This window comes from Vulpes vulpes, chromosome 6 (genome assembly GCF_048418805.1).
Source record: "Vulpes vulpes isolate BD-2025 chromosome 6, VulVul3, whole genome shotgun sequence".
Lineage (NCBI taxonomy): Eukaryota > Metazoa > Chordata > Mammalia > Carnivora > Canidae > Vulpes > Vulpes vulpes.
In genome coordinates this window covers 94,039,753-94,066,157 of record NC_132785.1, presented here as the reverse complement: position 1 = coordinate 94,066,157, position 26,405 = coordinate 94,039,753, and the positions used below count along the sequence as shown (strand labels likewise).

The window sequence follows — 26,405 nt, the reverse complement described above, 5'->3', positions numbered from 1 at the left end:
CCTAATATAATACTTTCTGTGAGTTTTGGTAAGGGTGTCAGAGGAAATGTGTATGTTTAACCTGCTATCTTTAAATGCAAATCCTACATGTGTTTATTGGGCTTTATTGGGCGCCTACCTAGAACTTGCGACAGAACTTTAGTCTGTTGTTGCCTTGTGGAAATGAGCAGTTCAAGTTGTCCAGGGAAACCAGAAATCTGTATTTAATATGAAATATTGAAATGATATATTATAAATACTAAAATGTTAATATGAAATAGCCCAATATAAAGTTTTTAAATATTATCAAATAGTTAAAACTAAACACTGTGTGAAGAAAACATTTGTGAACCAAACTGAATTATAGATTTCCAACCTATGCCACAGTTCTCTTTTTCCTGGGTTAATTTTTTGAGATTATTATTATTAGGGTCACTCATTCATAATTTTCATGGCACCCTAAATTTTGGTGTTAATTTCTGGGGAACAGTAAGCTTGTAAATATGTGAATAAAGATTTGGATCTACTAAGAAGGGAGCCTAGAAATTCTATATACTCTTTGCCATGAAGCAAAGAATATATAGAACATCAAAGAATATATAGAACATTATTTTCTCATATAGAGTTGACCCAGCTCCTTAAAATCAACCTGATTTTCCAAGGTCCTTCTGATCAAAATGGATCCTGAAATATTAACTAGCTGCATAAAGTTTTCTATCTATTGTTAGGAAAAAGATTGACAAGATATATTGTTAGGTTAAAAAAAAAAAAGCAAGTTGGAGAACAAGATGTCTAATATGATACTTTCTGTGGTAAAATAGAGAAAATACAGATGTATTTTTATAGTCGCTGGTACATGCATGAAGGAAACCTGTAAGGTTACATACAAAAATTAAGAATGACCATTATTAACCTGTGGGGTGGGAATGGGCAGATGAGACAATATGGAGAGGAGGCTTTTGCTTTATGCCATTTTCTTCAGGTATGATATCTCTTTTTTGAAAAATTAAATTAAAAAATCATATTTTAATGATAAGTTCATATCCATCTAACTTAAATTTGAAAAGAGTATTTTGTCAGCTTATGTACTGGGATTTCTGTCAATTCAGCTCCTGGATGTTGGCTGCTCTCTCTTGCAGCAAATGACTGCCTCAAATGTTCAGTAAAAATGGCCACAAGATGCATGATTATCGTAGGCTTTTGTTACTCTGATAGCTTCCCAAAGAGGACGAGAAAATTTTTTCCTTCTCTGGCAGTAAAGGCCCAAGAGCTCTGAGCCATCTTTCTTGATCCCTGAACCAATCACTGTGGTCAGGAGTTAACATACTGTATTCTGATTGGCCATGCCTAGGTCACATGGGGTTGCTCTCACTTGGACCACACAGAAAGGGGAAAAATATTCCCTCAGGCTAGGGAAGATGTGTAACAAACACTTATCTTCTATAGAGCTAAATGTGCTTAAAACAAGAACAAACTTACTGGCTCAGATCTCTATATCTAGACTTGCCGCAGAACCCAGGGAATCATGATGCTAGGGACATGGAAAATGACCATTGACTACCCAAATGTATGCTCTCCATTTATGCGAGCTGTGAAGTTGAAATGGGAATATGACATCTGTTTCTAAGACTGTACCTGGCTGAAGTTACTATTACAAACTGGGAAACACATTATGCCCCTTCTCCTCACAGACTTTATTCCCTCCTGGTATAAATAGTTTTTGAGTCTAAACTTAAATGGTGAGACAAAGGAAAATGTCTGCCAAAAGAGAGAGCAATATAAGCAGTTCTGGTTTCAGAAGTGCTGAGTTAATCTTCACCAAACTGTCAACGTTTTTAGAAAATAAAAAGCTCAGCTAGGCTCATTTAAAAAGTCATATAACCTGGGGGCACCTGGGTGGTGCAGTTGGTTAGGCACCTGACTCTCGATTTCGGCTTAGGTCATGATCTCAGGGTCCTGGGACTGAGCCCTGTGTTAGGCTCTGTGCTCAACAGGGAGTTTGCTTGGGACTCTCTCTCCCTATGCCCCCACTGCTGTTCTCTCTCTCAAACAAATAAATAAATCTTTAAAAAAAAAAAAAGTCATCTGGGGATCCCTGGGTGGCTCAGCGGTTTAGTGCCTGCCTTTGGCCCAGGGTGTGATCCTGGAGTCCCGGGATCGAGTCCCACGTCGGGTTCCCTGCATGGAGCCTGCTTCTCCCTCTGCTTGTGTCTCTGCCTCTCTCTTTCTGTGTCTCTCATGAATAAATAAATAAAATCTTAAAAAAAAAAAAGTCATCTAACCTGATGACTGAAGACAAAAGGGTGGATGTGCAGTTAGTGAGTTATCTAATGCATGCTATCTTGCAGCTTTTCCAGAACCTTGGGAAAACCCGTCTGCTTCAAGAGAAAACACAGTTCTACTCAAAACTAGCTATATCCCATGCATCGTGAGAGGAAGCAGGGTGAAGCCAAACCACTTGAATCTCCGCAATACCAGTTTCCTCATCTGTAAAATGGAGATGATGAGTCTGTTTTGTGAAATTGTGGAAAGTTATATAGTGTCCTACTGCTATTATAACAAATTACCACAGGTTTGGTGGTTTAAAACAACACAGACTTCTCATTTACAGTTCTGATGGTCAGAAGTCCTAAGTGGTTGTCAGGACTGCATTCTTTCTGGATCATGACCCTTAACTTAATCACACTTGCAAGGACTCTTTTGCCCTAGAAGGTAAGAAAGAGACTTACAGGTTTCAGGGATTATGACACAGACATGTTTGGGAGCTATTATTCTGCACTACTATAGGAGTATAAAACTAAATCATTATCTGTGAAGATTTTTAGTATTGTGCTTGCCACATAACAGTTACCTGACCACATGGCGATTTGCAGATTTTAAGTTTTAACAGTGCTGATATTTGACTATGCATACAGTCCACCACACAGTGCCCTGAATCAGGGTGGTGGAGGGTAAATTTTAATGTTTTTCTCATGGCCCATTACACTCTAAGGTCTTCAGTGGCCAACTAAGATTCCTCATTACTTTGAAGATGTGCACTGGCCTTTGAGAGAGCCTCCCAAAAAGTTTCATGAAACTTTGTTAATAAATCTAAAGAAAAGTAAAGATGAAGAATTCATTAATTATAGTGAAAAAAGGAAACATTCTCATGATAACCAGAGGGGTCAATCTCTGGAGTGATGAAGTTTATATTTGGTATGATGGGCCATCTCTAGTACGTGTACCTTCTGGTTAATAATAGTCTTTGTTTGGTAGGCACTCTCCTAGGAGGGAATGCTAATGTAATACTCACTGAGTTTTCTGCTGCTGGCTGAGAATTATCAATAGGTCATAAATAAACTACCACCACATAGGAAAGACAATAAGATTATATATACTCCTACCACCTCCAATTACAGTAAGAGCAACAATTATAAGGTTGTACTCCTACAGCCACCCTAGGGAGAAAATGAAAGGAAAATGTTCCATTAGCTTAATGAAGAGAGCACAGCAGAGCTACAGTCAAATTTTCTCACTATTAGCACCTATGGTGTGCTCCAGCACACAAGGGAAGCTTGATACAGGGTAACAATTAAACTTTCTGACAATTAGCCCCTACAATGTACATTCCCTGAACCCAAAGGAGACATTTCAAAGAATTACATTTCTATTTTTCTCACCTCTTGATTATGAAATTTTAGTGAGTCGTTTGTTTGTGGAAAGGAGTCAGGACCAAAAGTGTATTTTATAGATGACTATGAAGTGTCACTGGCAGGCTTGCTGGAAAGGACACATAAACTGAATGGTAGAGTTTGTAAAAGGGAGGGTTATGAAAGATGAGAGCTGAGAAATGGTCATACCAACCTAATTTAGGGACTAGATGGACTGGATCAATGTTAGTAGTTTCAGTATTTAGAGTAACCTCACGCTGTCTATGGAAGGAGAAAAATTGGTGGGGATGGTGCTGGAAACAGATGTAAGATCTCTTATTCCAACTGCCAAAGAATCGGGTTCACTTCCTGGAAGGCACTGTATAAAGAGAGCTCCTGACACTGGCTGCCCTGTGCCCAGATTCTGGTCTACCACTTCATCCCACCAAACTCCAATTTCCCTCCCCTACAAAATGGAAATACCAAACTTCCATGGGTTGTTGGGAAAATTAAAAGAAAAAAAGGCCTAGGGATTAATCAACAGTAAGTGCTTAACAAATGTTAGTTATTATGATCTATGTTCAGAATCAGCCTAGAACATTATGCATTTGTAAGGCATTAAGTAAATATTTGTATGCAATGACTACTCTCAAAATTTCCTTCTGGAGACCAAGATTTAAACTTTACTTGGGTGATAGAATAAACAGTTCACTTTGTTTCATCTCAGTTTAAGAAGTAAAAGATGTTTTTGCAATTTGGAGATGCAACTATCTGACCTCCTCTACACATCATCCATAAATATAGGGATAAATATGGACAAATAATAGCTACGCCACCACAAGAGGCTTTTGTTTGGTTCAACTTCTTCACCCCACAAAGTGGAATACTGATACTTGATCATACCAATCCACTACTGCTATTGCCTCTTATTGCCACACGGAGTTGCTGTTGAAAAATGGGTGTTCCACTGTCCAGCAGGCCCCACCTATGGTGCAAGGAAATCTCTGTGCAGGACAGAGGAGTTCTTAGACGAAGGCCAACTCCTCTTCCCTGGAGCTAGCTTTGACCCAAGGTGCAACTCCAGTGTAAGCTTTTTCCTGTTTTATACCCCATGACCACCAGAACATCTGTTGGCCTCAGTAACTAGATCAAAACACGTTCAACCCAGAAACCTCTCTCATCACCCTTCCCTGGAGTTAACACCTCCAGGAATCAGGTAACTTCTCAGTTTAAATCTTATAATTACTGATAGAAAGCTAAAAAAGGAAAATGTAATTTCAAATAATAGATTCTATCTTACTGAGAAACAGCATTCCCTAGAATAGGATGTTTCAAGCATTATTATCCTTTGTGGATTTTGCTGGTGTTTCAGAAGGTAGTTTGCAACTGTAGTTAGAATTTAGGTATTCTGTGAAATTGCACAGTTGTTTTAATTTTTTAGGGAGGTTTTTATTTTTTATCTTATTGACTGATTGATGGAGCATGGTTGGGGGGAGGGAGGAAGGGAGAGGGAGAGAGGATCTTAAGCAGGCTCCATGCTTATTGTGGAGCCCAACGTGGGGCTTGATCTTACAACCCTGAGATAATGACCTGAGCCGAAGTTGAGTGGGATTCTTAATTGACTGAGTCACCCAGGCGCCCCACTACAGTTGTTTTAAAATCATTTAGTTTGTATGAAGATACTGATTTTAAAAAGTAAAAGTACTTCTCAATTACACCTTCACCTGTCCTTGGGACACCTGTTGTTTTGCAACAAGCAAAGTCACTTCCTGAATGGTGTAGAAGCTGTTTTTCATAGCACTTGCTGTTGTCTTCCTGATTATCAGAAGGTCCACTCTTGCCCCCGCCACACTTGCCTTCAGTTTCTGTGACAATTGTACATTTAAAAATCGTACCCCACTTCCATTCCCCCAGAACTCATTCTTTTTTTTAACTCTAATTTATCACTACTGACATACTATATATTTTTCTTAGTGATTTTGTTAACATTTGTTAAGAAGAGCCCCCAGGTGTGGGATGGTGGGCCATGGTTCAACAAAAACCACAAGGGAAAGTAAAAGGAAAGGGAGAGAGAAACCCAATCAAGAAACTTCCATAAGGGAAAGATTTTCATAACTCCACAATTTGCTTTCCTAACCATGAGTCCTGTGATCATTGTCACCACCATCACATTTTCCTATTATTAACAATTTGTCTCTTTTCTTTTCCCAAAATTATGTGCCCACAGATGATAAAATTTGGCTTATAACATTTGTTTTATATGTACAATAGAAATATAGAAGGTAATAGGGACTCTAGAGATCATCTAGTCATCTTGCCTTCTTCCCACATTTTTTGGATGAAGAAACTGACATAAGTGATATAGTCATGGGGTGCCTGGGTGGCTCAGTTGGTTAAGAGTCTGCCTTAGGCTCAGGTCATGATCTTGACCCAGTCTAACTCCCTGCTCAGCGAGGAGTCTGCTTCTCCCTCTGCCCCTCCCCTCTGCTAGAGCATGCTCTCTCTCTTAAGTATATAGGAAATCTTTAAAAAGAAAATAAGTGATATAGTCATGATTGTATAGTCACCAGCACTGCCTTTTGTTTTAGTTTTGGGATAGAAAAGTCTTGTGATTTTATAAAAAGATCTGAAAACTTGTCCTAATCAAGATACAAGCTCTCATAAGCTTTGAGTCCTAATGCTCCATTTGCAATCTTGAGGTAATGACATGGACTGTCTTTGTATCAGATAGACCATGTGAGTAAGATAAGCAGAGTGTGGTTGATGTGGTGTGATCTGAAAGGTGGTATGAAGGCCCTAAACCCAAGATACAGAACACTGTCAGAAATTGCACCTTTGGTCTTTGTGCTAAGCTCTACTCACTCTGGATTCCTATTTGAAAAGCGAATCCTCTGAATGGTGGAACACACAAGGTTCCTAATACTTTAGACATATAAACTTTGGAAGTAATCCCAGAAATCTAGGATCACAGTAGCACTGAGATTCTAGGTTTGGGGAAGGAACAGAGTGGAAACCAGGAATGTGCTTAAAGATGGAGCAAACATGCTGAGAGCCTGCTGCCAACTGAAGGCCAGTTCTGAGTTTCTTCTCCAGGTAATTGGGTTAGAAAAAAAAAAAAAAAGACTTTATATAGTGTTAATGGTGGGATATGATGCAGAACTAATCATGTTGTACAATAGCCCTGGGAAGCAGTGACACACAATTATTTAACAACTGTTAATTTTACTAATTAACCCTTGGCTCTCCTCACTAAATGAATACTGATGAACATGTAAAGATTGGTGCAGAACATCTTTGCATGTTTTCTTCAGTCGGTGTACCTGGCACAAAACAAAGCATGTTTTGCAGGTTGAGATGAAATGAAAGTATGCTGTCATGTGTTGAGGGCAGGGTCATCACTTCCTGATGTAGGTAGGCATTGTCTGTAGAGAAGCGTAAACACAATAATAAAACTGACAAAACATTGGTCTGCTTTTTATTGCCATGTGCCAACAATCCTAAACAATGTTAGTGCAAAGCAATCCTCTCCAAAACTGTCTCTTTTTGGTCTAAATTCTAAATAATTACTGATTATTGAGTTGAAAAAAAATGTAAATTTCAGATTAGTACATTTTGATAACTTATCCTTTAATAAACAACGCATCTTATATGTAAGTTAATTTGGAGGATTCCCGATTATACCATCGGCCCCCACACATGGACTTGGCTGTGTTCATTCCTTTCCACAGTAAGAGCAGTTGAGGATTGTTAAAGCCTGCTCTGAAAGCAATGTCTGCCTCCAAACTTTGTGGTACAACATAATCATGTGTTTAAAGAATATATTTGAAATTTATAATTTAGCATAGTGATTTTAAAGATTAAAAACAGAACTTGAGTCACTTTGATCCAGTCATTCTGGGAAGTTTTTATTACAACAGTGAGACAACATGCTAAATCTGAAGTGTGAACTTTTTGTTTGAGCAGTGTAAATCTTATTTCAAACATCAAATCTTTTACTAAATTTGAATAATTTTTTTTTATTATTAATCATTTGTTTTAAACTAAAGAATAACTTCAGGAAATAGAAGCTACATCAGTGGTATGACTTAGCTGTTTAAATTGTACCTTTTGCAGATGTGTTGATTCTATTAAAATCATATCATTGCCATAAGTGATTATGCATTACTGTTACCACTATGTAAGTATAAATTCTCCCTTTTACAATACATTTATTTATAAGTATTAGTATTTTATATGTGATATGTAATAAATATTTCATTTTATATATTTTTTTCACTGGCATGATTATTAAGCCAGTAAAATAACTCCCAAAATATCCATAATTTTCACTATCTGCACTTCTTTTCTGGACATTATTCTTATTCCTTTCATGATTATCACTGAAAATAATTTTGTCACATGGAGGTGATAGGTATTAAAAATAATCCACTCTGGGTGTCAAATACTCTAGCATGCCACTAATATCTACACTGATTCTACACTGAGATCTTCAACCAGGATCTCTAGTAGCTAGTTGCAGCTTTGCAAATAGGCTTTCCACCGTGGTTGATTTTTCCAGTGATTACTAAGCCAATGAGCCATATAAGTACAATTTGAGTTCCATTTTTAACTTCATCAGAAGAAAGGCATTCATATTATTACAATTACTTTGTCTTTACTGGTTAAATTAACATTCAACTATTGAGATTGCTGTGCAATAAACGATATTATTTTACCTACTGCGTGTTCAAAGTAGTCTTGTCACAGTAACAGCATGCTAGCTTGAAAAGCCTTATAACAAATAGGTAAATACATGTCTCTTGTGAATTAAAAGGGGGTAATTATGTCAGCCTTACTACATTTGTGGGTGAATAGCTAAAAATAATTGAAGTAAAAATGTCAGGTAATATTTAACATTAAATACAAATAATCACAAGATGTTATAAGAATGACCGATAAAACGTAATTTTTAGTTTCTCTTGATAGCATATTCAAATTAAAATATGAAAACACATGCATAAATACTCTTTTATTTTCCCTTCATTTTAGACAGTCTCAGTCCTATACACTACAGGTTCAATTGCTGCAATTTTCCTGTCAAAATAGATCTTTGCTATAAAGACCCTCAATTATTATTTTTATTTTAAAAATTTATCTTTATGCCTTAATCAAACAAAACTCAAATACTGACATTGAAAATATTTTGGCTTCCTAGAAACATGTAAATTATGCTGTATAGGATGTGCTTATTACTGAGATGCTTTTAAAAACAAACACCCAAACTTGCAACAGAACTTCAAAGTAGTCTCTTTTGCTAACTACTTATTGCATTAAGTCTGTCATTTTACCAATCTTCCTAGAAATTCCTTTTTGTGAATGGCCTTCAAATCATGTGACATATCCTTCCAAATATTTGATTTCTTAAAAATTAAGTCCCATGAATATATGACAGTTGATTAAGCTAGATAAAGTGGGTTTTATTTAAAGAGAAGAGGTAATCATAAAGTTCATTTTTCTTCTGTTGCTTCTAAATTAGCTTTGAAGGCTTTTGCAAAGACAAGTCCCCTCATTATTTTTCTAGCTATGATGGATACACTAGAATCATCTCTAGAGGAGACTAATTTGAAAGACAATACGTATTTGAATACATAAGCTGGTAGAGTTAGTGAAGTGAGTCTCATTTAAAAAAAATAGATTCTAATGGCTTTTGATGTAAAGCAATGATTGGTGCGTAACGAAGTTCACTGTGTTTTAGCAAGAATGAACTGCTTAAAGTTAGAAGTCAGCAGAGAACTGTCTGACATGACCAGTTTCAAGATATTAAATTCTCCCCAATCTTTTTCTCTTAAATTTTGCCTAGAACATTATCAGTGGTAGATTAATGACACTATTTTGCATATATAATTATTCCTAACCTTATTCCAAAAATGATTTTAGGAAACCAACAATAAAGGATTTAATGACAATAAAGATCAGTTAATAAAGATCAATATAGTATAACAAAATAAAAAATAGATACATGAAAACAAAGAGAAAATAGAAGATAGTAAAAGGAATACAAAGATAATAACAAAAATATATTTAAAAAGTTCTAAAAAAAAATAAAAAAAATAAAAAGTTCTAAAAAAAGGTCAAATAAATGTCAACATTTCAGCTCTTAGTTTTTAATTACCAAAGCAGAGAGAGGAAAATTACTTGTTACAAGAATGTATGCGCGTGTGTCAGTTCATTTACTGTGTGCATATAAGGAGAAACAGTGAGGTTGGTTACCTTAACTAGATGAAAATCTACATCTGACTTTGACACTAACACAAACTTTTGATTTCTCTGTGCTGCAGTAAATGTGGGAATCTTCTTTTAATTATTTTTTTTAAATGTGGGAAATTCAATATGCTGCTTTTCTCTATTTTGCTAGTATATTACCAAGAAAAGATTGGAATAGAAATAATTGTGACCTATTTCCAGTTCAGAAGTCACGAAGAGAAACAGCTGACATTATTCAAGGGTGAGTCAAAAGGAATGAATGAGCACCACTACTTTCTCTTTATATGTGCTATGTCATTTAATTCATATACCAATTTTATGAGGTTAAGACTCCTAGTTTACAAATGAGAATCTTGGGCCCAAGGTTGACTTACAGAGATGGCATTTGAACTGTGTCTGCCTAACCCAGAAGCCAGAGTATATGCTCCGCAGACTACACTGCTTATTAGCCCCTCTGAGGACTATTTAAAAACTATCTTGAGTAGCATAATGAAGAGTTATTTCTATTTTTGATTCCCTGTCAAACTTTGGTTTTCAAAATGCCCCCAAATAATTTTTGTGTACTCATCTGCATTTCTACCTGTTTGCCATACACCACCTGAACTATTCTTTATTCAATCTTTCTTTATATACGTTCATTTTCAATTTATTTTTTAAATTTAATTTTAATTCCTTATAGTTAATACTGTTATATACTCATTAATTTAAATTTAAGGAGGAAACTTTATATCACTATTAAAAATGTAAAATCAGTACGTTTGGTAGAAATAGAAATATAAAGAGAAATACCTGTTAGTAGCCATGGGTTCTTGCAGCCTCTAGGAAGCTCTCAGGCGCCACCAACTGGGCATCGCGATGGAACCCTCCTATGCAGGCCTGGGAAGTTAGCAAGGCCCTCCCTCCTTATGTGTAGGGGAGTGGTCTTCAGCAGGAGTTCCCTGAGGGCCACAAAAGCCTCGAGTTATCCTGCCATTCACTTTTCCACTTTTAGACAACAGAGAGGCTTGGTTGGCATTGTGGTTGAGACTCAGACCTGGGGAAGATGAAGGAGTATGCCCACCTGCTATTAGAACTCTGCAGCTGCATCTTAGGGTACTTTATTCAAGAGCTAATTTGGGCAAAAGGGCCAGTAAAACAAAACAAAATGTCCGTGTTCTGTGGGGGAAAGAACAAATAGTTTTCAACCCTTTTTAGCATTACTAAGATTTAAGTGCTATTGTTTTCTTTTCCAGGAAGCTAAATTTGACAACTCGGTGTTTTATCAAATCAATAAATCAAGCAATTAGACATTACAAAAATTATGTTATCAATTAACTCAATTTTTTATTATTTATAGGAAAAAGTGTTTCAGGAAAATCCCACAGATAACAGCTAGTACTTAAAGCATTTCTCTACCTTTTATATTCAAACTTCTAGGAAAGCAAGCACTTAATCTTTACATTTTTTCCTATACTCAGTGTCACATAGGTCACATAAATGTGTGTTTCAGAATATTCTGGATATATTTATTTCCTTACCAGACATCAGATTCAGGTTTAATCAGTGATTCATCTAATGAAGAAATGACTTTCACATGTAACAATTAGTTATGAAAGGCACAGACTACATCTTGGATGACATACAGAAAAGCCTTCCAGAAATAAGCTCTATTAAAGGTTTGTGGGCTATTACTGTATTTGTTCAATGTTCCTGTGTATGGATTTTATTTTCATTCAATCTAGCTTTTGGCAGATGACTCATAATATGAATTTTGAGTGAATGTCTTCCCATGAATGATGAATTATTAAACTTTAGTAAAGTTTATAAAACACTTAACATCTATGTAAGTGATGAATCACTGAATTTTATTCTAGAAATCAATATTGCACTGTATGTTAACTAAAATTTAAATAAAAATAAATAAACCCCTACTCAATTCTGCAGCCGTTTTAATTCCAAGGATTCAGTTAAGCAGTGGAATAGGCATTCCTGTATATGGTATAAGCTGAACATTCAAAACCCAGGCCAAAAAGTGACACCTAGCTGGCTCAGTCAGTAGAGCATGAGACTCTTGATTTTGAGGTTGTGAGCTCTAGCCCCATGTTGGGTATAGAGCTTACTTATAAAAACAAGAACAAAAACAAAAAACTCCACCAAGGTCAAATGGACAACTCATAATTTTGATAATCTGAAGCTATAACCATCTAATTATAGGCAGAGAGAGTCGCATGAAAAGGCCATTCTTAACTTTTGATCCACAAGAGAAAGAACATTGATTGAAATACTTATGCAGGGAATTTGGTATCATTCAATACAATAATCCTATGGAGCTAGGAGGAAAGAGAAGATCACAGAAGTAATTTTTTCCGGACCACCCAGCTTATAAGTGGCAGGTTTTGAAATCAGCTGTGTAGGACTTTAAAGATTGTGTATTTCCTCTACACCACTCTGCCTTTATGGTTAATGGATATGTTCAAAATAACCACTTGGAATTCTTGGATACTAGTGACTATTTCATCAGTATATGGGAACCACTGAAAGCTGTGGCTTTATGGGATGAGAGGTGTCATAGTCTATCAGGTCATATTATATTGAACAAAATCAGGATCAAATCTGGTGAATAGTGGGGAACTCACAAAGCTATCGTAGAATGAGTTCCAGAAAGGATTTCTAAGGGAGCGCCAAGTGCTTTAAGATTCACTGAAGCATAACTGCAAAGAATGTGTCCTATGATGGGCAGCGACTGCAGGCCTCAGCTGTTGCTGGTCTAACAGGCTGAGCCAAAGCTCCACATAGTAAGCCTGAAGAAGTGTCACAAATAGGTGGCAATTTCTCTGAATAGTGCTAAGATGGTAATCACAGGGCAGAAATCACCTGTGCTGAATGTGGACTGAACCACTGTTTGCACAATGAACATTTTATACACACATGCAAAACCATAATCACTCAAACATCATTGATTTGTTTCAGGTGGAAAGACAATCTGCTTTATTATGTATTTAACATTTTGCTACTTCACTGAATCAAGACTAAGCTTCTTTTGTTTCTGGTGGTACTGGGAATACAAAGATGGGAAGATAAATGTCATTATCCTCAAGAAGTTCAGAGTATTGACGTGGGAGGTAGGGGAAAGGTTTGTAAACTAATAGGTGAGACTAGTGCTTGAGAGCTTATATTTTGGTTTACTTACTTATACCCGTTTATGTGTACATGTATATATACTCAAATGAAATAAGGCTAATAATATGTTCCAAAGGTAGAAGTTCTAGTGTGGGTGAATTAGAGAAAACTTTAGTTCATCAACTATGTATAACATGTATTACCCCATCAAGTTACAGAAGTTCTTCACATATACTCTTTGTAATCCTACTTACACATCATTCTATTTTGTTCATTGGTCATACAGAAGCACATTTCATACTAGCACATGTGAATATGCATAAAAATTATCAAGGCAGGGAAGAAGGGGAGATAGAGTGGAGGTAGATTTAGTAGGCAGAAATGCTTTTATATTTGTATGTTAGGATGGAAGTTAAATATAGCAATAATTATTTTCCTTACAAATTTGTATTTATCTACCTATCCAAATCTCAAACATTTGGAACCAAAAAAATATTCCATGTATATACTATGTTAGATGTTCAGGTTTCTGGAATTTTGTCAGACACACCTGCACATATATGATGTTGCCCTTGGGATGCCCTTCTGTCCTGTTTGCCTGGTGAACGTCAACCATCACTTCTTTAAACAATTTCTGTAATTAACAAATGTATAGAAGTAGTCTTCCATATTATAATGCTAATAAATTGGGTACCTGTGTGGCTCAGTGTCTAACTTTGGCTCAGGTCATGATCCCAGCTGGGATCGAGCCCCACTTCAGGCTCCCTCCTCAGTGGGGAGTCTACTTCTTCCTCTCCTGCTTACCCTGCTTGTGCTCTCACTCCTTCTGTCAAATAAATAAAATCTTTTAAAAAACCCAACAGCAATGCTAACACATTGTGAGAGTTATAAGGTACCACTTAAAATCAGATACTACTTTTTTTTGGTCTTTGTGTCTTAGTTCTAGAGTGACATATAATAAGAGTACAATACAATAAAGTTCAACATTTGAGCTTTTATTGACTAAATTAAGGTCTCCATTTCAACTAGATTACTCAGCAGTTTTTAATTTCAAGTCATAACTTATGTTCAATTGTGTTTAGGCCTTTAATATAAAATAAAATGGCATGTTCTCTTGGGAATCCCTGGGTGGCTCAGTGGTTTGACACCTGCCTTCGGCCCAGGACGTGATCCTGGAGTCCCAGGATCAAGTCCCACATCAGGCTCCCTGCATGGAGCCTGCTTCTTCCTCTGCCTGTGTCTCTGCCTCTCTCTCCGTGTTTCTCATGAATAAATAAAACCTTTAAAAACAATAAAATGGCATGCGCTTTTACTAGAAGGAAATATATATTATGAATATGAAGCCACTGATATCTACATAAGTTAAAAAGTCCTCTTGCCACTATTAATTAAGCTATGCACATTACAAAACACTTTTCCTAGTTACTTCCTTAGCAAAAGCAGAGCTAGACATTTGGCATTTGCTGGCATTTGCTTTATTATCAAAAACATTTTTTTTAAGATCAAAGACAAAGATAGTACTTCAGGAAAATCTTAAAATATTCATTTTAAATATAAACCTCTGTACAGTAATTCATAAGTTTTAAGTAGTTTTTATCAATTTTTCTGGACTTTAAAGTATTAAATATATAACACTCTGTAAATATATGTGTTACAGAAATGGTAAGTAATAAAATATCTAAAAGGTTCTCAACAGCCTACAGCATGGGCTAATATCCTTTGCTAATTGTGACAGATAAATTTTTAGTCTGAGATGTAGAACACTGACAACCTACCCTTTTGGTGAAACCAAGACAATAATTCTTTAAAAATCAGTCCATCCGTAAGAGACTGAAGAATACTGAATTGCACTCATTAATACTTATTAAGAGATGAAGTAAAATATGGTACTTGAATCCCCGTTAAGTACTATACTTTCCCAACTTCTAAAACATAATAGTGATTAAATTGTTCATTTTAGGTGAAAACTAAAATTATTTCTGAACTTTTATTAATTTCCCATTTTACCAGTACATATAATGCTTCTTAAATTTTAAAATGTCAGACTGACATGTTATCATTTGCTGTCTCAGCTGTTCTCAACTTGGTTTTTATGAAGTAGTTCAAGACAACTGTAGCTCACACAAGTGCTCACACTGATGCTATTTCTCATGCACATATTATGTATTGTTACACACTAACTTCACACAGCTATTTCATTTTTTGTTTGATTGTTTTGAGCCCATTACTCCCTACGCATTGTTGTTTCTGGGAGGAAAGTTTTATCAAGCATTTGGAAGTAACTGGAAGGTATATTCAAATAAATGAGTCTTTTCTAATGGGATATGTTTCTTAGATGAAAATCTTCAAAAGAGAAAGTACTTAAGTCTGATACTTAAATATTTTGAAGACAGTTCAGTTATTTTGAATATTTTGAAGATAACTGTCAGTTATCTTTCTAAAATGTACACATGACTCATTTTTACTCTCATGCACTACACTAGTCCAGAGAATAGCAGGTTGAAGATGCAACAAATATTCTTTGAACACTTCAATAAACACAATGTAAACATTCACTTTAATAATGTTGCCTTTGTTAATACAAAACTGGGTGCATTTTTTCCTTGTCTCTGGCTGAGCCATGACTAGCTGAGTAGCAACAGCAGAGTGCTGAAAGAATTTTTCAACAGCAATTTGCTTGTTCTAATTTACTTTTCAAGGTTGATGATCAGGATCATTATGTTGCTTGCAAAAAAATCTATTTCTATTAATTTGACCCAGTCATTCCCCTTGTTCTCATCATGTTTAGTTTCCCTGGCAGCTTTAAGTGAATCAGAGGTGCTACTGGCACTCCAGTTCTATAGTTTCAATACTAAATGAACTCCTATACCCTTTAGGAATAGAACTGTTGTACCTGTTGAGAAAGTATGAGTACACTGAAATGAAGGACTCAATAAAACCTCTGCTTTTTGCTCAACTAGAAATGCTCTTTCTAGCTAGCAGACCTCCATATCAATAACATAACCATTATCTGTTCAATTCTTTCTTTAAAGAAATTCTAAGCTTTGTTTTTTAACTTGAACACAAGCATCACTTGTCAAGATCAATACACAGAACTTGTATATAAATTAAAAAATTTACATGATGCATATTGAAAAAGGCTTTATAGCAAATGTATAATATCCTAAGAATGTAATGTAACTTGAAATAATCAAGTTATCTTCTATATCTCCAACATATTTCAAAATAGCTAAATGTTTTCCTGATTTCCTTTCTGTGAGAGAACAGGAATTATTAGTTTCAATGTGTATAGTTCCAACATTTAAAGAGCCTGAACTAATAAGTGATTTGGAAATTTCAATGGTAATATTCTTCATACTAAACACAACTATAAAAAACTGACAAAAGGAACTCTTGCTTCAATCACTGACAAATTAACAAAGCTAACAATAGAAGTAAAATAGATTACACTTAATGCAGACTATGCTTCTAAAAGGGAAAAACCACATGGTTTAAATATAGTCATTAATTATCTCTTCATAGCCTGCAGAGGGCACTCAAGTCCTTTGAAAGAAAAAGTAAAAATTGTGAGAGGGATAATAATTTATTTTTCATTTTTATTATTAGTAGTATTAACTAAACAGTATTGTTTTTATAGATACTATCATTTAAAAAGAAGACATGGATTTAATGTTTAATGGATTATTAAGATGTACAAATTTCCACATCTTGCTAGAAAAAACAATTCAGCAGGTGGTTTCCAACCCAGGGTACTTGTTAATCTGTAAATGCTGTGCATCATACATTAGCACCACACTGTAAACAATTACTCAGATTAGTCAGGGTCCAGATAAATCAATCTGGACTTCAGAGTAAACTAGTAATATAGATAAGGTATTGCCTGCTCCAAGCTATATATAGACAATAATATTATCAACTCCATTTTGAGTTGTTAATTTTCATTTTAATGAACCTCTCTATTGCTATTAATAAACATGTTTGAAGAGAAGATATTGGACTTTAAATATTCTTCCTTTGACATGATATACAAACATTTCATAGGGAAACCCAGAGATAAACATATACATTACACAAATACATGCGCATATATGTATACATACATTTTACGTAGATTCTCTGATAGCATATTTCAAGATATATTGCAACAGTTATTAACTAAATATTGACTCCATAGAGTAATTATTAAAAATACTAGTTTCTTACCAACATTACCAAGGGAATCCTGCCCTTTTATCCTAAATCTTTCTGCTTCTCAGTTTTGCTTTGGTATATGTGCTGCCCAAGGGAGCTCAGCACATCAATTTTGCTTTGGTTAAGTAACTTGCTATCAGAAGATACTGACATATTAGTTACTAAATTGAAACTAGACTGGTTTGGCACCAACATGAATTAGATGTGTACAAGTCATTGTTTCAATTTAGAAATTGGATCACAGAATGTTTGAGACCAAAAAAAAGTGTGTAAATCATCCAAATATGAACTTGCATTCCAAACTGCTACTAGAAGAATGAATTATAAAGCACTTAAAAAAAACACCATCAGTAATAATAAAATTAATAATAATTTAATATTTTAAACCTTTTTTTGTTAAAAAATCATTGTTTCTTTTTTTAAGTCAGTCTTGAAATATATTTGAGAAATAAATCTCCAAATCTGCTATCTTGGAAGTGAATACTGATGCTGATGTTGATAGTAGTTTTAAAAAGTAAATTATTTGAGAAGCCTAGCATAACACAAATCTTAAAATTTTTTCCTTAAAATATTGTACAAAATTCTGTAAAATATTTTGAAGTTTAAAGTTATGGAGAAGAGGTACTCAAGAAAAAGGCAGAAAAGATAGTAATCAGTACAGTGGAAAGTCATTATTTTGATAATTTAAATTGTATTATTTTTGTAATGGCATCATTTATCTTTCTTTACGGAAATAAATGCCATTATCCTGAAAAAGAATGTGAGTATTCTTATGATGGCAATATAACAATCCCTTTTTCCTCAAGGAAGAACAAAGTTAACAAATAAAGCTTTGAAACCACAAATCTTAAGATGAATAATTATGTATTACAATATGTGTTCCCCATTGGATTTCTTTACCACATAGCATGACATTTTTTAATGGGGGGAGGGCGGGGAGAAACCATGCAGTTTAATAAAATAGAAGCATTTTCTCAACCTAAGTTGTAGCCACTGCTTTGATTTTTTAGTTTATCTCAGGGCCAGTAAGTACACACTCCAGTACATGAAACAAAACGAGAAGATAAACTTAGAATGTAGTCTTTGTTTCTTCTTTCTTCAAAGCCTATGTTTCCTAAAATCATTGTTCGTCAAAGCAAAAAGAAATGTTTGTTCTATTACGTAAGAAATAAACTTCATTTGGTATTCAATTGACTTTCTAACTTAGCAGACAGGACTTTACATCTTCAAATACTGAAAATAAATTGCATTCTTGGCCCTTGCTTTAAAAGGTTAGAGAGAATAAACGCACACCCTGGTAGTGTTCTAGTGATCTCCCTAATCTCAGTTGCACTTTGTCAGAACGAGGTAACTGGTAGTTAAGTGAAATACCCTAGATCAAAGGGGGATTAATCACCAACTGAATCCTTGCTGAATAAACCTGTCATTCAAGAAAATTATTTCCACTGAACTTAGCAGAGGATTGAAGGTATTTGCATAACAGGGACCAACGTACTTCAGCCAGGTTAAAAGGTTCAGAATTCATCCCATGTTTAGCTTTTTGCCTCCTTTTCCTTTCAGCAGCCGGGTACAATGGTTTCTAATCTGATAATACAGCTAACTATCTAAATGATGTCAGAACAGGAAAGTATTGCAAAGTTTGGATGAGGGATGGATCAATTTCACTTTCAGTAACTCCTAAATCTGATTTGCTGGAATTTAAGATGTAATCCTAAAAAAGTCCCTTAAACCTGAGGACTGTTTATTAACATCCCTTTTCTGACCTTTGTCTTAGAAACAACCGTTCTGCTATGGCAGCAGTCCCTGCAGAGGCTCTGGATGATAACTCGACCTACCTACCTCTCACGGGTGGTACAGGAGTCAATGAATGTCTATAAAGCAGTATGAAATACTATAATAAAAAAATAAAAGAAAAATATTAGTCGTTACTGTGTATAAAATTGTGCTTTGAAAGACCTTGAAAATCACACAATGTATAAAAACCATAATAATTTTAACTCAGAAATACTGAGTTCATTTGAAAAAATTGAAGTTTATGAGATAGACTATTGTTTAATGAAAGAAACTTTTTACACAAGTAATTTTCTTGAGAATTCCTGACAAGGCTATTTACTTCAAACCTGACATTCGAATCAATTATTCAAAAAGGAAAAATAAAAAGTGCCCACCACTGTAAGGGTATACTATATTACGCTATAAGAGTATTGGTTAGCTTTAAAAAGTTTTAAAAATATTGTTTAGTAAAAAAATGAAGGATTTTATGAAAATCATGAACCACTTTTTTTAGAGTACATTCTCAGAAATTTAACACATTTTGTACCTTTTGGGTTTACTGGAGAATAATTACCCTTATGATCAACATCAGATTTCATAATCATATTTTGGCACTAAAAGGGAATTTAGCAATTTTGCATCTAGAGTATGTCTGACACCATCCAAATCTTTAACTGGAAGTAGATGCTCATATTCACCACAAATGCAAAGCATCTTTCAAGTTAAAAAATGCAAAGAATAGTTATCAAAGAAAATGAATAAAATCCATAGTGAGATAATTTTTTAGAAAATGATTGAAGTTTTAACCCAAGAAAGGACTCTTAGAGTGTCTTATAGCTTAGAATAAGAACATGTCAATCACGATTAAGCTTCTGGAATCGGAATCCCTTTGAAATGCAGCTGTTTCTTCTTTAATTGTGGCAGCGGACTCTGAAGAAAAGAAAGGTCCAGCCTTAAAGATGAGTAAGGAATACAAAATAGCTCAGGATTAGTTGTGGAGTTCAAAGGTCGCTAATTACACTAAGGAGTTCCCAGACACAGGGAAAACATTAAACAGGTCACCTACCAAACGGGAAACAGACTTTGTCTTCAGAAATTATCCTGAAGTGACAGGTTTCTAGACAAAATCAAAAGCATCACAGTGTGACCAGCTGATCTCAACAGGATGAAAACATGAGTTGGTTTTAGTTCTGTAGCGTTATGTTAGAATGGAATGGCAACAGATGGCATCAGGTTCTCCTCCACCGTACACTTTTCCAGTACTCCCTAGATTTTCCTCAGGCTTCTAGAAATATCAAATCAAAGATTCACTGCTTTTTCTGATTGCTTATAAAAAAAAAAAAAGTTTTCCCTAGGGGATTATTATACTGAATATCTGTGTACTTATTAGATAAATGCCTCTTGCCTGCCTTCGTGTACTTTACTCAACATTTATATGATCAAGATGTCCAAATGGCTCCATTAATATTAACATGTTAAACGTTAAGCTTCCCTTGAATTTAAGAGAGATCAAATAACTTAAGCAAAATGGTTTTTTTCTTCTTTCAAAAGGAAAGCCTTTACTACTGATTATCTATGATTAAGCCAGAATAATAAGTTAAAGTCCTGGTCAGGCAGTTATTCTACTTTCTTTGTTACTTGGGATAATTTTGAACATAGAGCATTCTGCCATGATAATGCCTTGCAGAAAATGAGAATTTATAATGAGACTGACCTTAATTAAAAAAATCATATTTCAAATCCTAAACTCATATGCAATATCCCTTCAAACTATCATAGCTCTCTTTCAAGGAGTTAGAAGCTTTTTCTAAGCTTTTGCTTAGGAGACTCATTAAAAAATAGAAACCAAGAGATAATTTAATTGAATATTAATCTGCAATGCATATTTTTTATAACGCTTCTAATTCTCTTCTGTAAAAAGGAACCTGACATGGATGAAGTCTGGAGGATCTCAAGATTTCATCTTTTCTTGAATGGTCACTTAAAGTCCAATTGGACAAGGAACTGCTTTCAAACAGAATGACACATATAATTTGTAAAGACAGAATAAAAAGTATGATTGGGTGGTTCCTAAAGAAATCAAGAGAATGCTAATAAGAAAGTAGGGGTGACAAATTTAAAGGAAATAGGCTATACAAAACTGAAAGAAGATTAAGCAATACTCTCTACCCATAGAACAGCTCTGATATTTTTACCTGTATTCATTAAGAATTTTCATATGACAAACATGGAAATCAGTATTATACTTAAATTTATCTTTAAAAATTTGCGCTGCAGGCATTAAGTGATCAAAAAACACTATGCTCATTTTCTGAAAGTATCCCATCCTTCTTAGTATGCTGACATCCTGAGCAAAATGTCACTGTGGCAGATTAATAAGCTTACCTGAAAAATAAATCTAGAACAGAGATAAACACCTTGAATAGAATTATGCAGATTCTTTATTAGTCAATAAGATAGTTCTGATTAAGAACAGGTTACTATTTAAACAATATTCTTTTGTTTTCATTGACTGTTTTTTTTTTCCTCCAAGAGATTTACAGTGGTTTCTGGTATTCCACAATAATCCATTGTACTAGGAACTTAACTACTCAGGTTTGAAAGAGCAAAGAGTTTTTATCTTGCACATCTATCTTTCTATCTACAATCTATCAGAAGTGGCTGTTTGCAGCTCCACATTGAGAAAAGAGCCTGAGCCCATATCCAGGAAGGCTCAGTGGAGAAAGAATGTTACAACTGATTAGCTATGTCTGCCGCAGGAGCAGGAAAGTTTGTATGGTAGGGTGACCCAGGACTAGTTTAAAATAAGCCTAAAGTGAATCACTACTGTTTTATGCTCTGAATCACATTTGAGTAGAATCAAAGGGTAACAAAATAGGAAACATAGTCTTTAAAATATTCCTTCAAACTATGTCAGGCTAAAAACATTAAGCAAGAGTATTTTTATAATTAAATCAAAGACTTTTTTCATTCATAGGTTATATGCATATACATTAAAAATAAAAGACGAATGATTTAAGCACTGTTATTATATAAATTCTATTTAAATATGAATTAATTACAGTAATAATGACCCATATGTTACTACTGGTGCAGGAGCTTTAGAATTCCAGATGTAATAGTCAGAAGAAATTAGTTTCCGGTCTATAAAAAAAAGGAAATAAATGGTAAGACTGTATTAGCTTAACAAAAATTCAATCAGTGAGCAAAGTTATATTTTAAAATGCGGAACACAATTATTTCAAGAAAGGCAATACTTTGAAATATTCATTTTAATTTCACATCATCAAGGCATTATACTTTTTACAACTTTAAAAATATGGGTTTATTAAATATTTAAATCTATCCTTGAGCTTATTTATGCCAAACTTATGCAAATATCCCTCATTTATTCCACTTCTATCAATTTTTCTCATGGTTTCCTTTAAATTGTTTCTTATGGACCATTACATCAACTAAAAAAACTTAAAAATTTTTCATTGGTTTCCAATTCTGTGACCTCTCTTCACCATGGTCCTCATTCTGATCTTGCTGTTCTTTATCTATTCAAAGTTTTAGAGAGAGAAATAAACATCCCACTTTCTGGTAATATTTTTTAAAAGTTGCTTCAATGGTTTCTTAAAGTTCTGATCAAAGTTAAGCCTTTTGTTTTAACAGCTTTGTAGCTTTGGACAAATGACAACTTCTTTGAACTAAAGTTTTCTGATATGTAAATTTGAGCTAATAATGCTCATTTGGAGCTAGACCCATGTAAATTCTGATTATTACACACATCTGTAAATATCTGTAAATATCTAATTCTGCCTTTTCTGTCTTTCTTCTTCATGCTTTTCTTCATAATGAAAAAGAGGTAGGATGTATTACCTTGTTATTTATTTATTCAGTCTAAGAACCTAGTAACATTGAAAAGCAATACAGCATACTGGTTAAGTGGGTACACTCCAGAGCCAGACTGCTTGGTTTGATTCCCAGTCTTGCCATTTACTAGCTATGTGACCCTAATCCCTCTATTCCATCAGCATCCTCATCTGTAAAATGGAGATAACAATTCTCACACACAGTGCTACGAGGATTAATAAGTTAATACACATAAAATATTTAGAATTGTGCCTGGCACAAGGTAAACAATAAATGTTACTTATTATTTAAATTAACATTAATATTGGCATTAATATTTTCAGAACTAAATTGTATATTATGAAAATAGATTGTATTGTCAAGATGATGGTAAAATAAAGATCTTAAAGAGTTGCACAAAGTGGCAGTCACGTTCTGAAACTAACGGAGGAAGGAAATAAAAGACTGGCCATAATTATGCATTTAAAATGACCTCTTTTATTCAATATATTAATATTTTATATTAATTTACATTAAAATATAAACATTTTATATTTAAGAGGTAGATTACTGAAACATCCCATTCTGTATTATGCTGAGAACCGCTACAATTTGTTCAGTTAATAAGATACTCAAAATATTTTAGACATATCTAAAGAGACAATAGATCTCCCACAGACAATCTAAAATATTGGTCTGTTTGCATTCAGTATCCCATTGATAGAATCCAAAATTTTTGCATTTAGACAAAACCACTGGTTTGTCTAAATTGATATAACTATATCATGTCTTCATTAAAAAAATGCATCATGAAGACTCTTCTATGTATATGCATTTCTTTAAAATATGACACAAAAAATGATGAAAAAAAGAAATCCTAAGGAAGAATATGACTTATTCTGATTATATTACATAGAAATTACTTTTGCCCTTCACAAGTAATTACTTAGAATTCTATAGTTCCGAGTTCTATAATTCTTCTAAACTTGAAAGTACAAAGTCTTATCTTATTCTACCTATTCTGGGACTCTAATCCATTTTATTTTATTTTATTTATTTTATTTTATTTTATTTTATTTTATTTTATTTTATTTATTTTATTTATTTTATTTTATTTTATTTTATTTTATATTTTATTTTATTTTATTTTATTTTATTATTTTATTTATTTTATTTTATTTTATTTTATTTTATTTTATTTTATTTTATTTTATTTTATTTTATTTTTTTAAAGATTTTGTTTATTCATGAGAGACACAGAGAGAAAGAGGTAGAGACACAGGCAGAGGGAGAAGCAGGCTCCATGCAGGGAGCCTGATGTGGGGCTTGATCCCAGGACTGCAGGATCACGCCGTGGGCTGAAGGCAGGCGCTAAACCACTGAGCCACCCAGGGATACCCCTGGGACTCTAATCCTTAAAGAAACATTTATCTAGGGGCGACTGGGCCCCAGTCAGAAGAACATGTGACTCTTGACCTTGGGGTCATGGGTTTGAGCCCCATGTTAGGTGTAGGGATTACTTAAATCTTAAGAGTTCTGCTTATGTTTAACTAACTTAACCTCATTTTAGCTGCTTTTCTGTTTTATGCTTCCATAAATATTTGATGTGAATCAAATAATTCTGAATTCATTTATAAATTGCTTTGTATCCCTGTGTTTTCATATATAGTATATATATGTTTACTTATAACCAACAAACTCACTGAGGGCTGAAAACCTTTCTATTGCCCTATTTATAAAATGGAGAGAGTGCTAAATAATACTCATTTACTGCAGCATTTGCTAAAAATATTCAAAATTTTAAATAATAATCATATGATCAGGTCAGAATTTTTATAAACTAGAATTATTCTCTGATTTCTTTCTGTTACATTTTAATTTTATCTTAGGTAATAACTGCATAGCACCATTTTAACTACCTCAAGTTAGTTTGAATCTATACAACTTACATGTACTTATTTTTGGTTTTCCTGATGCAAAAACTTGAACTGAATGCTGATCCGCGTAACAACCAGTGAGTGTATAATCTAAGATCTTAAAATGAAGCTAGAAAAAAGAAGAGAAACATACTAAATTGAGGTGATTATTTGATAAAAGTGATGGCCACATTTTTTCCTTTGATACTTTAGGAATTTATTTCACATAGTTCACAAAATAAAAATGTCTCTATGTATACATACATACATACATAACACCTTTTCCCCTTTGCATTAGGACTATTTCTTTGTAGGGTTGTCATTATGAAATGCTTAACATCCACCAGATACTTCACTAATATGGACTCTAATCTATATTGCAAAGCATCCCTTATTTACAAAGGACACTGAGGTTCAGAAATGGAGCAATTAGCATCCTGAATGTAAGTAGCAGAGCTGGCATATGAACTCAGACTCAACTGACAAGAAAAGCTGGTGCCTCTTCCTCTAGGGTGTCTGGTATTCTGTATATTCTTGTCTATCTCTAAGGCTATATGATTGTGATCTATCTCAGATCATAATTCTTTTACAGTCAGAAATGTAGATACTTCCTAGCAAAACACAAGAATGCAATTATTAAAACTGAAACAGTTTGTTTCATGTTTGGGAGGAATGAGATGTTCTGCTTAATCTTCCAAAAACTGAAATTCAATTTTTATAGAACTAAGCTTAGAAATCATCCTTTGTCTCACCTATAAAACCTTTCTAAAATGTTATTCATATTTTGGGATTTAAGTGAAAATGTGGCATCATCAGTAATAAATGCCAATTATTATATTGTGCTATTGCAGAAAGGGCCATTAGTACCTTCTCTGAAGGCAGAGTAGTGGGGTGCCTGAGTCACAATGATATTCACATGAACAATCAAAGGTCTGTGTCTTATCGAGTGAGCTCAAGTCTCCCTTTGCTGTGGTTCTCATTTTTACTGCTAAAAGCTCCTGATTTTGCAATATCCTGCTATCTTTTCTATACTTCTTCCACTTCTCATCCCTTCAAATTTCTCCCATTTCCTAACTTTCTCCTTTTCATTGCCAAACTAACTGATCTACATACATAGGATGTAAATTTTCCAATCTTCTAAGCAATTTTTTTCCTATTGAACTCATTTTATCTCTAATAGAAGAGGGCTTTTCCTTGCTTGTTTAGTAGAATTCTGGATTCTGGAAGTTATACCAAGATTGATTTCCACAAAACTAGATGTTATAAAAAAAGTTATAATCTCTGTCTTTGTAAGACCTATGGTGTAGTAACATTTCACATTTCTTCTGAAAAAATAGCTGGAAGTAGGAATCTTTATAATAATCCTTGAAACAAAGTTTGTGGATATAGCTAAAGCCAAGATAGAAGAAATGAATATCACTAATCTACTTCTGACTTCACTACTATTTCCTCTAATTGTTTTTATATATAGATTTCAATGTCTCTGATTTCTCTACCATTCTACCTAAGTCTTCCTCCTCCTTTTCTGATCACTCCTTCAATTCCTCTCATTGGGTCTTCAAAATTATCCGCTTATTTTCACTTTTTCTGATGTTATTCATTTCTACTACCTCTACTATTTTTTCTCCACAGGTAACTTCTAAATTCTTATATACTGTTGAATTTTCTCTTGAGAATCATGCTCTAGGTTTTTAGCTACCTACTAGACACTTACATTAGGATATGTTGCTATCACCAG

General features: G+C 34.2%; 1 protein-coding gene and 1 long non-coding RNA gene across 5 annotated transcripts in view; both read right to left on the bottom strand.

The window, feature by feature from the left end:
* The window catches only part of AP5M1 (adaptor related protein complex 5 subunit mu 1), a 51,918-nt gene that overhangs the window by 11,246 nt on the left and 14,267 nt on the right, over positions 1–26,405 (bottom strand). For 2 of the 4 annotated variants that reach the window (XR_012002191.1, XR_012002190.1), the window contains exons 7-8: positions 24,701–24,797; positions 10,641–10,789 (exon numbers count right to left, since the gene is read on the bottom strand). Coding sequence is in view for 1 of the 4 variants with exons in the window: in XM_026000623.2 (XP_025856408.1) it covers positions 21,973–22,058; positions 24,701–24,797 (183 nt within the window). In the remaining 3 variants the exon portion in view is untranslated. Of the gene's footprint in view, positions 1–6,928; positions 7,031–10,640; positions 10,790–21,337; positions 22,059–24,700; positions 24,798–26,405 lie in introns of those variants that run through there. The other 2 variants (XR_012002192.1, XM_026000623.2) reach the window with 2 other exon arrangements.
* LOC140599374 (uncharacterized) lies at positions 16,518–20,064 on the bottom strand. Its single transcript, XR_012002193.1, has 2 exons — positions 19,981–20,064; positions 16,518–19,844 (listed from the first exon to the last, which is right to left on the bottom strand). It is a non-coding gene; the product is annotated as an uncharacterized lncRNA (long non-coding RNA).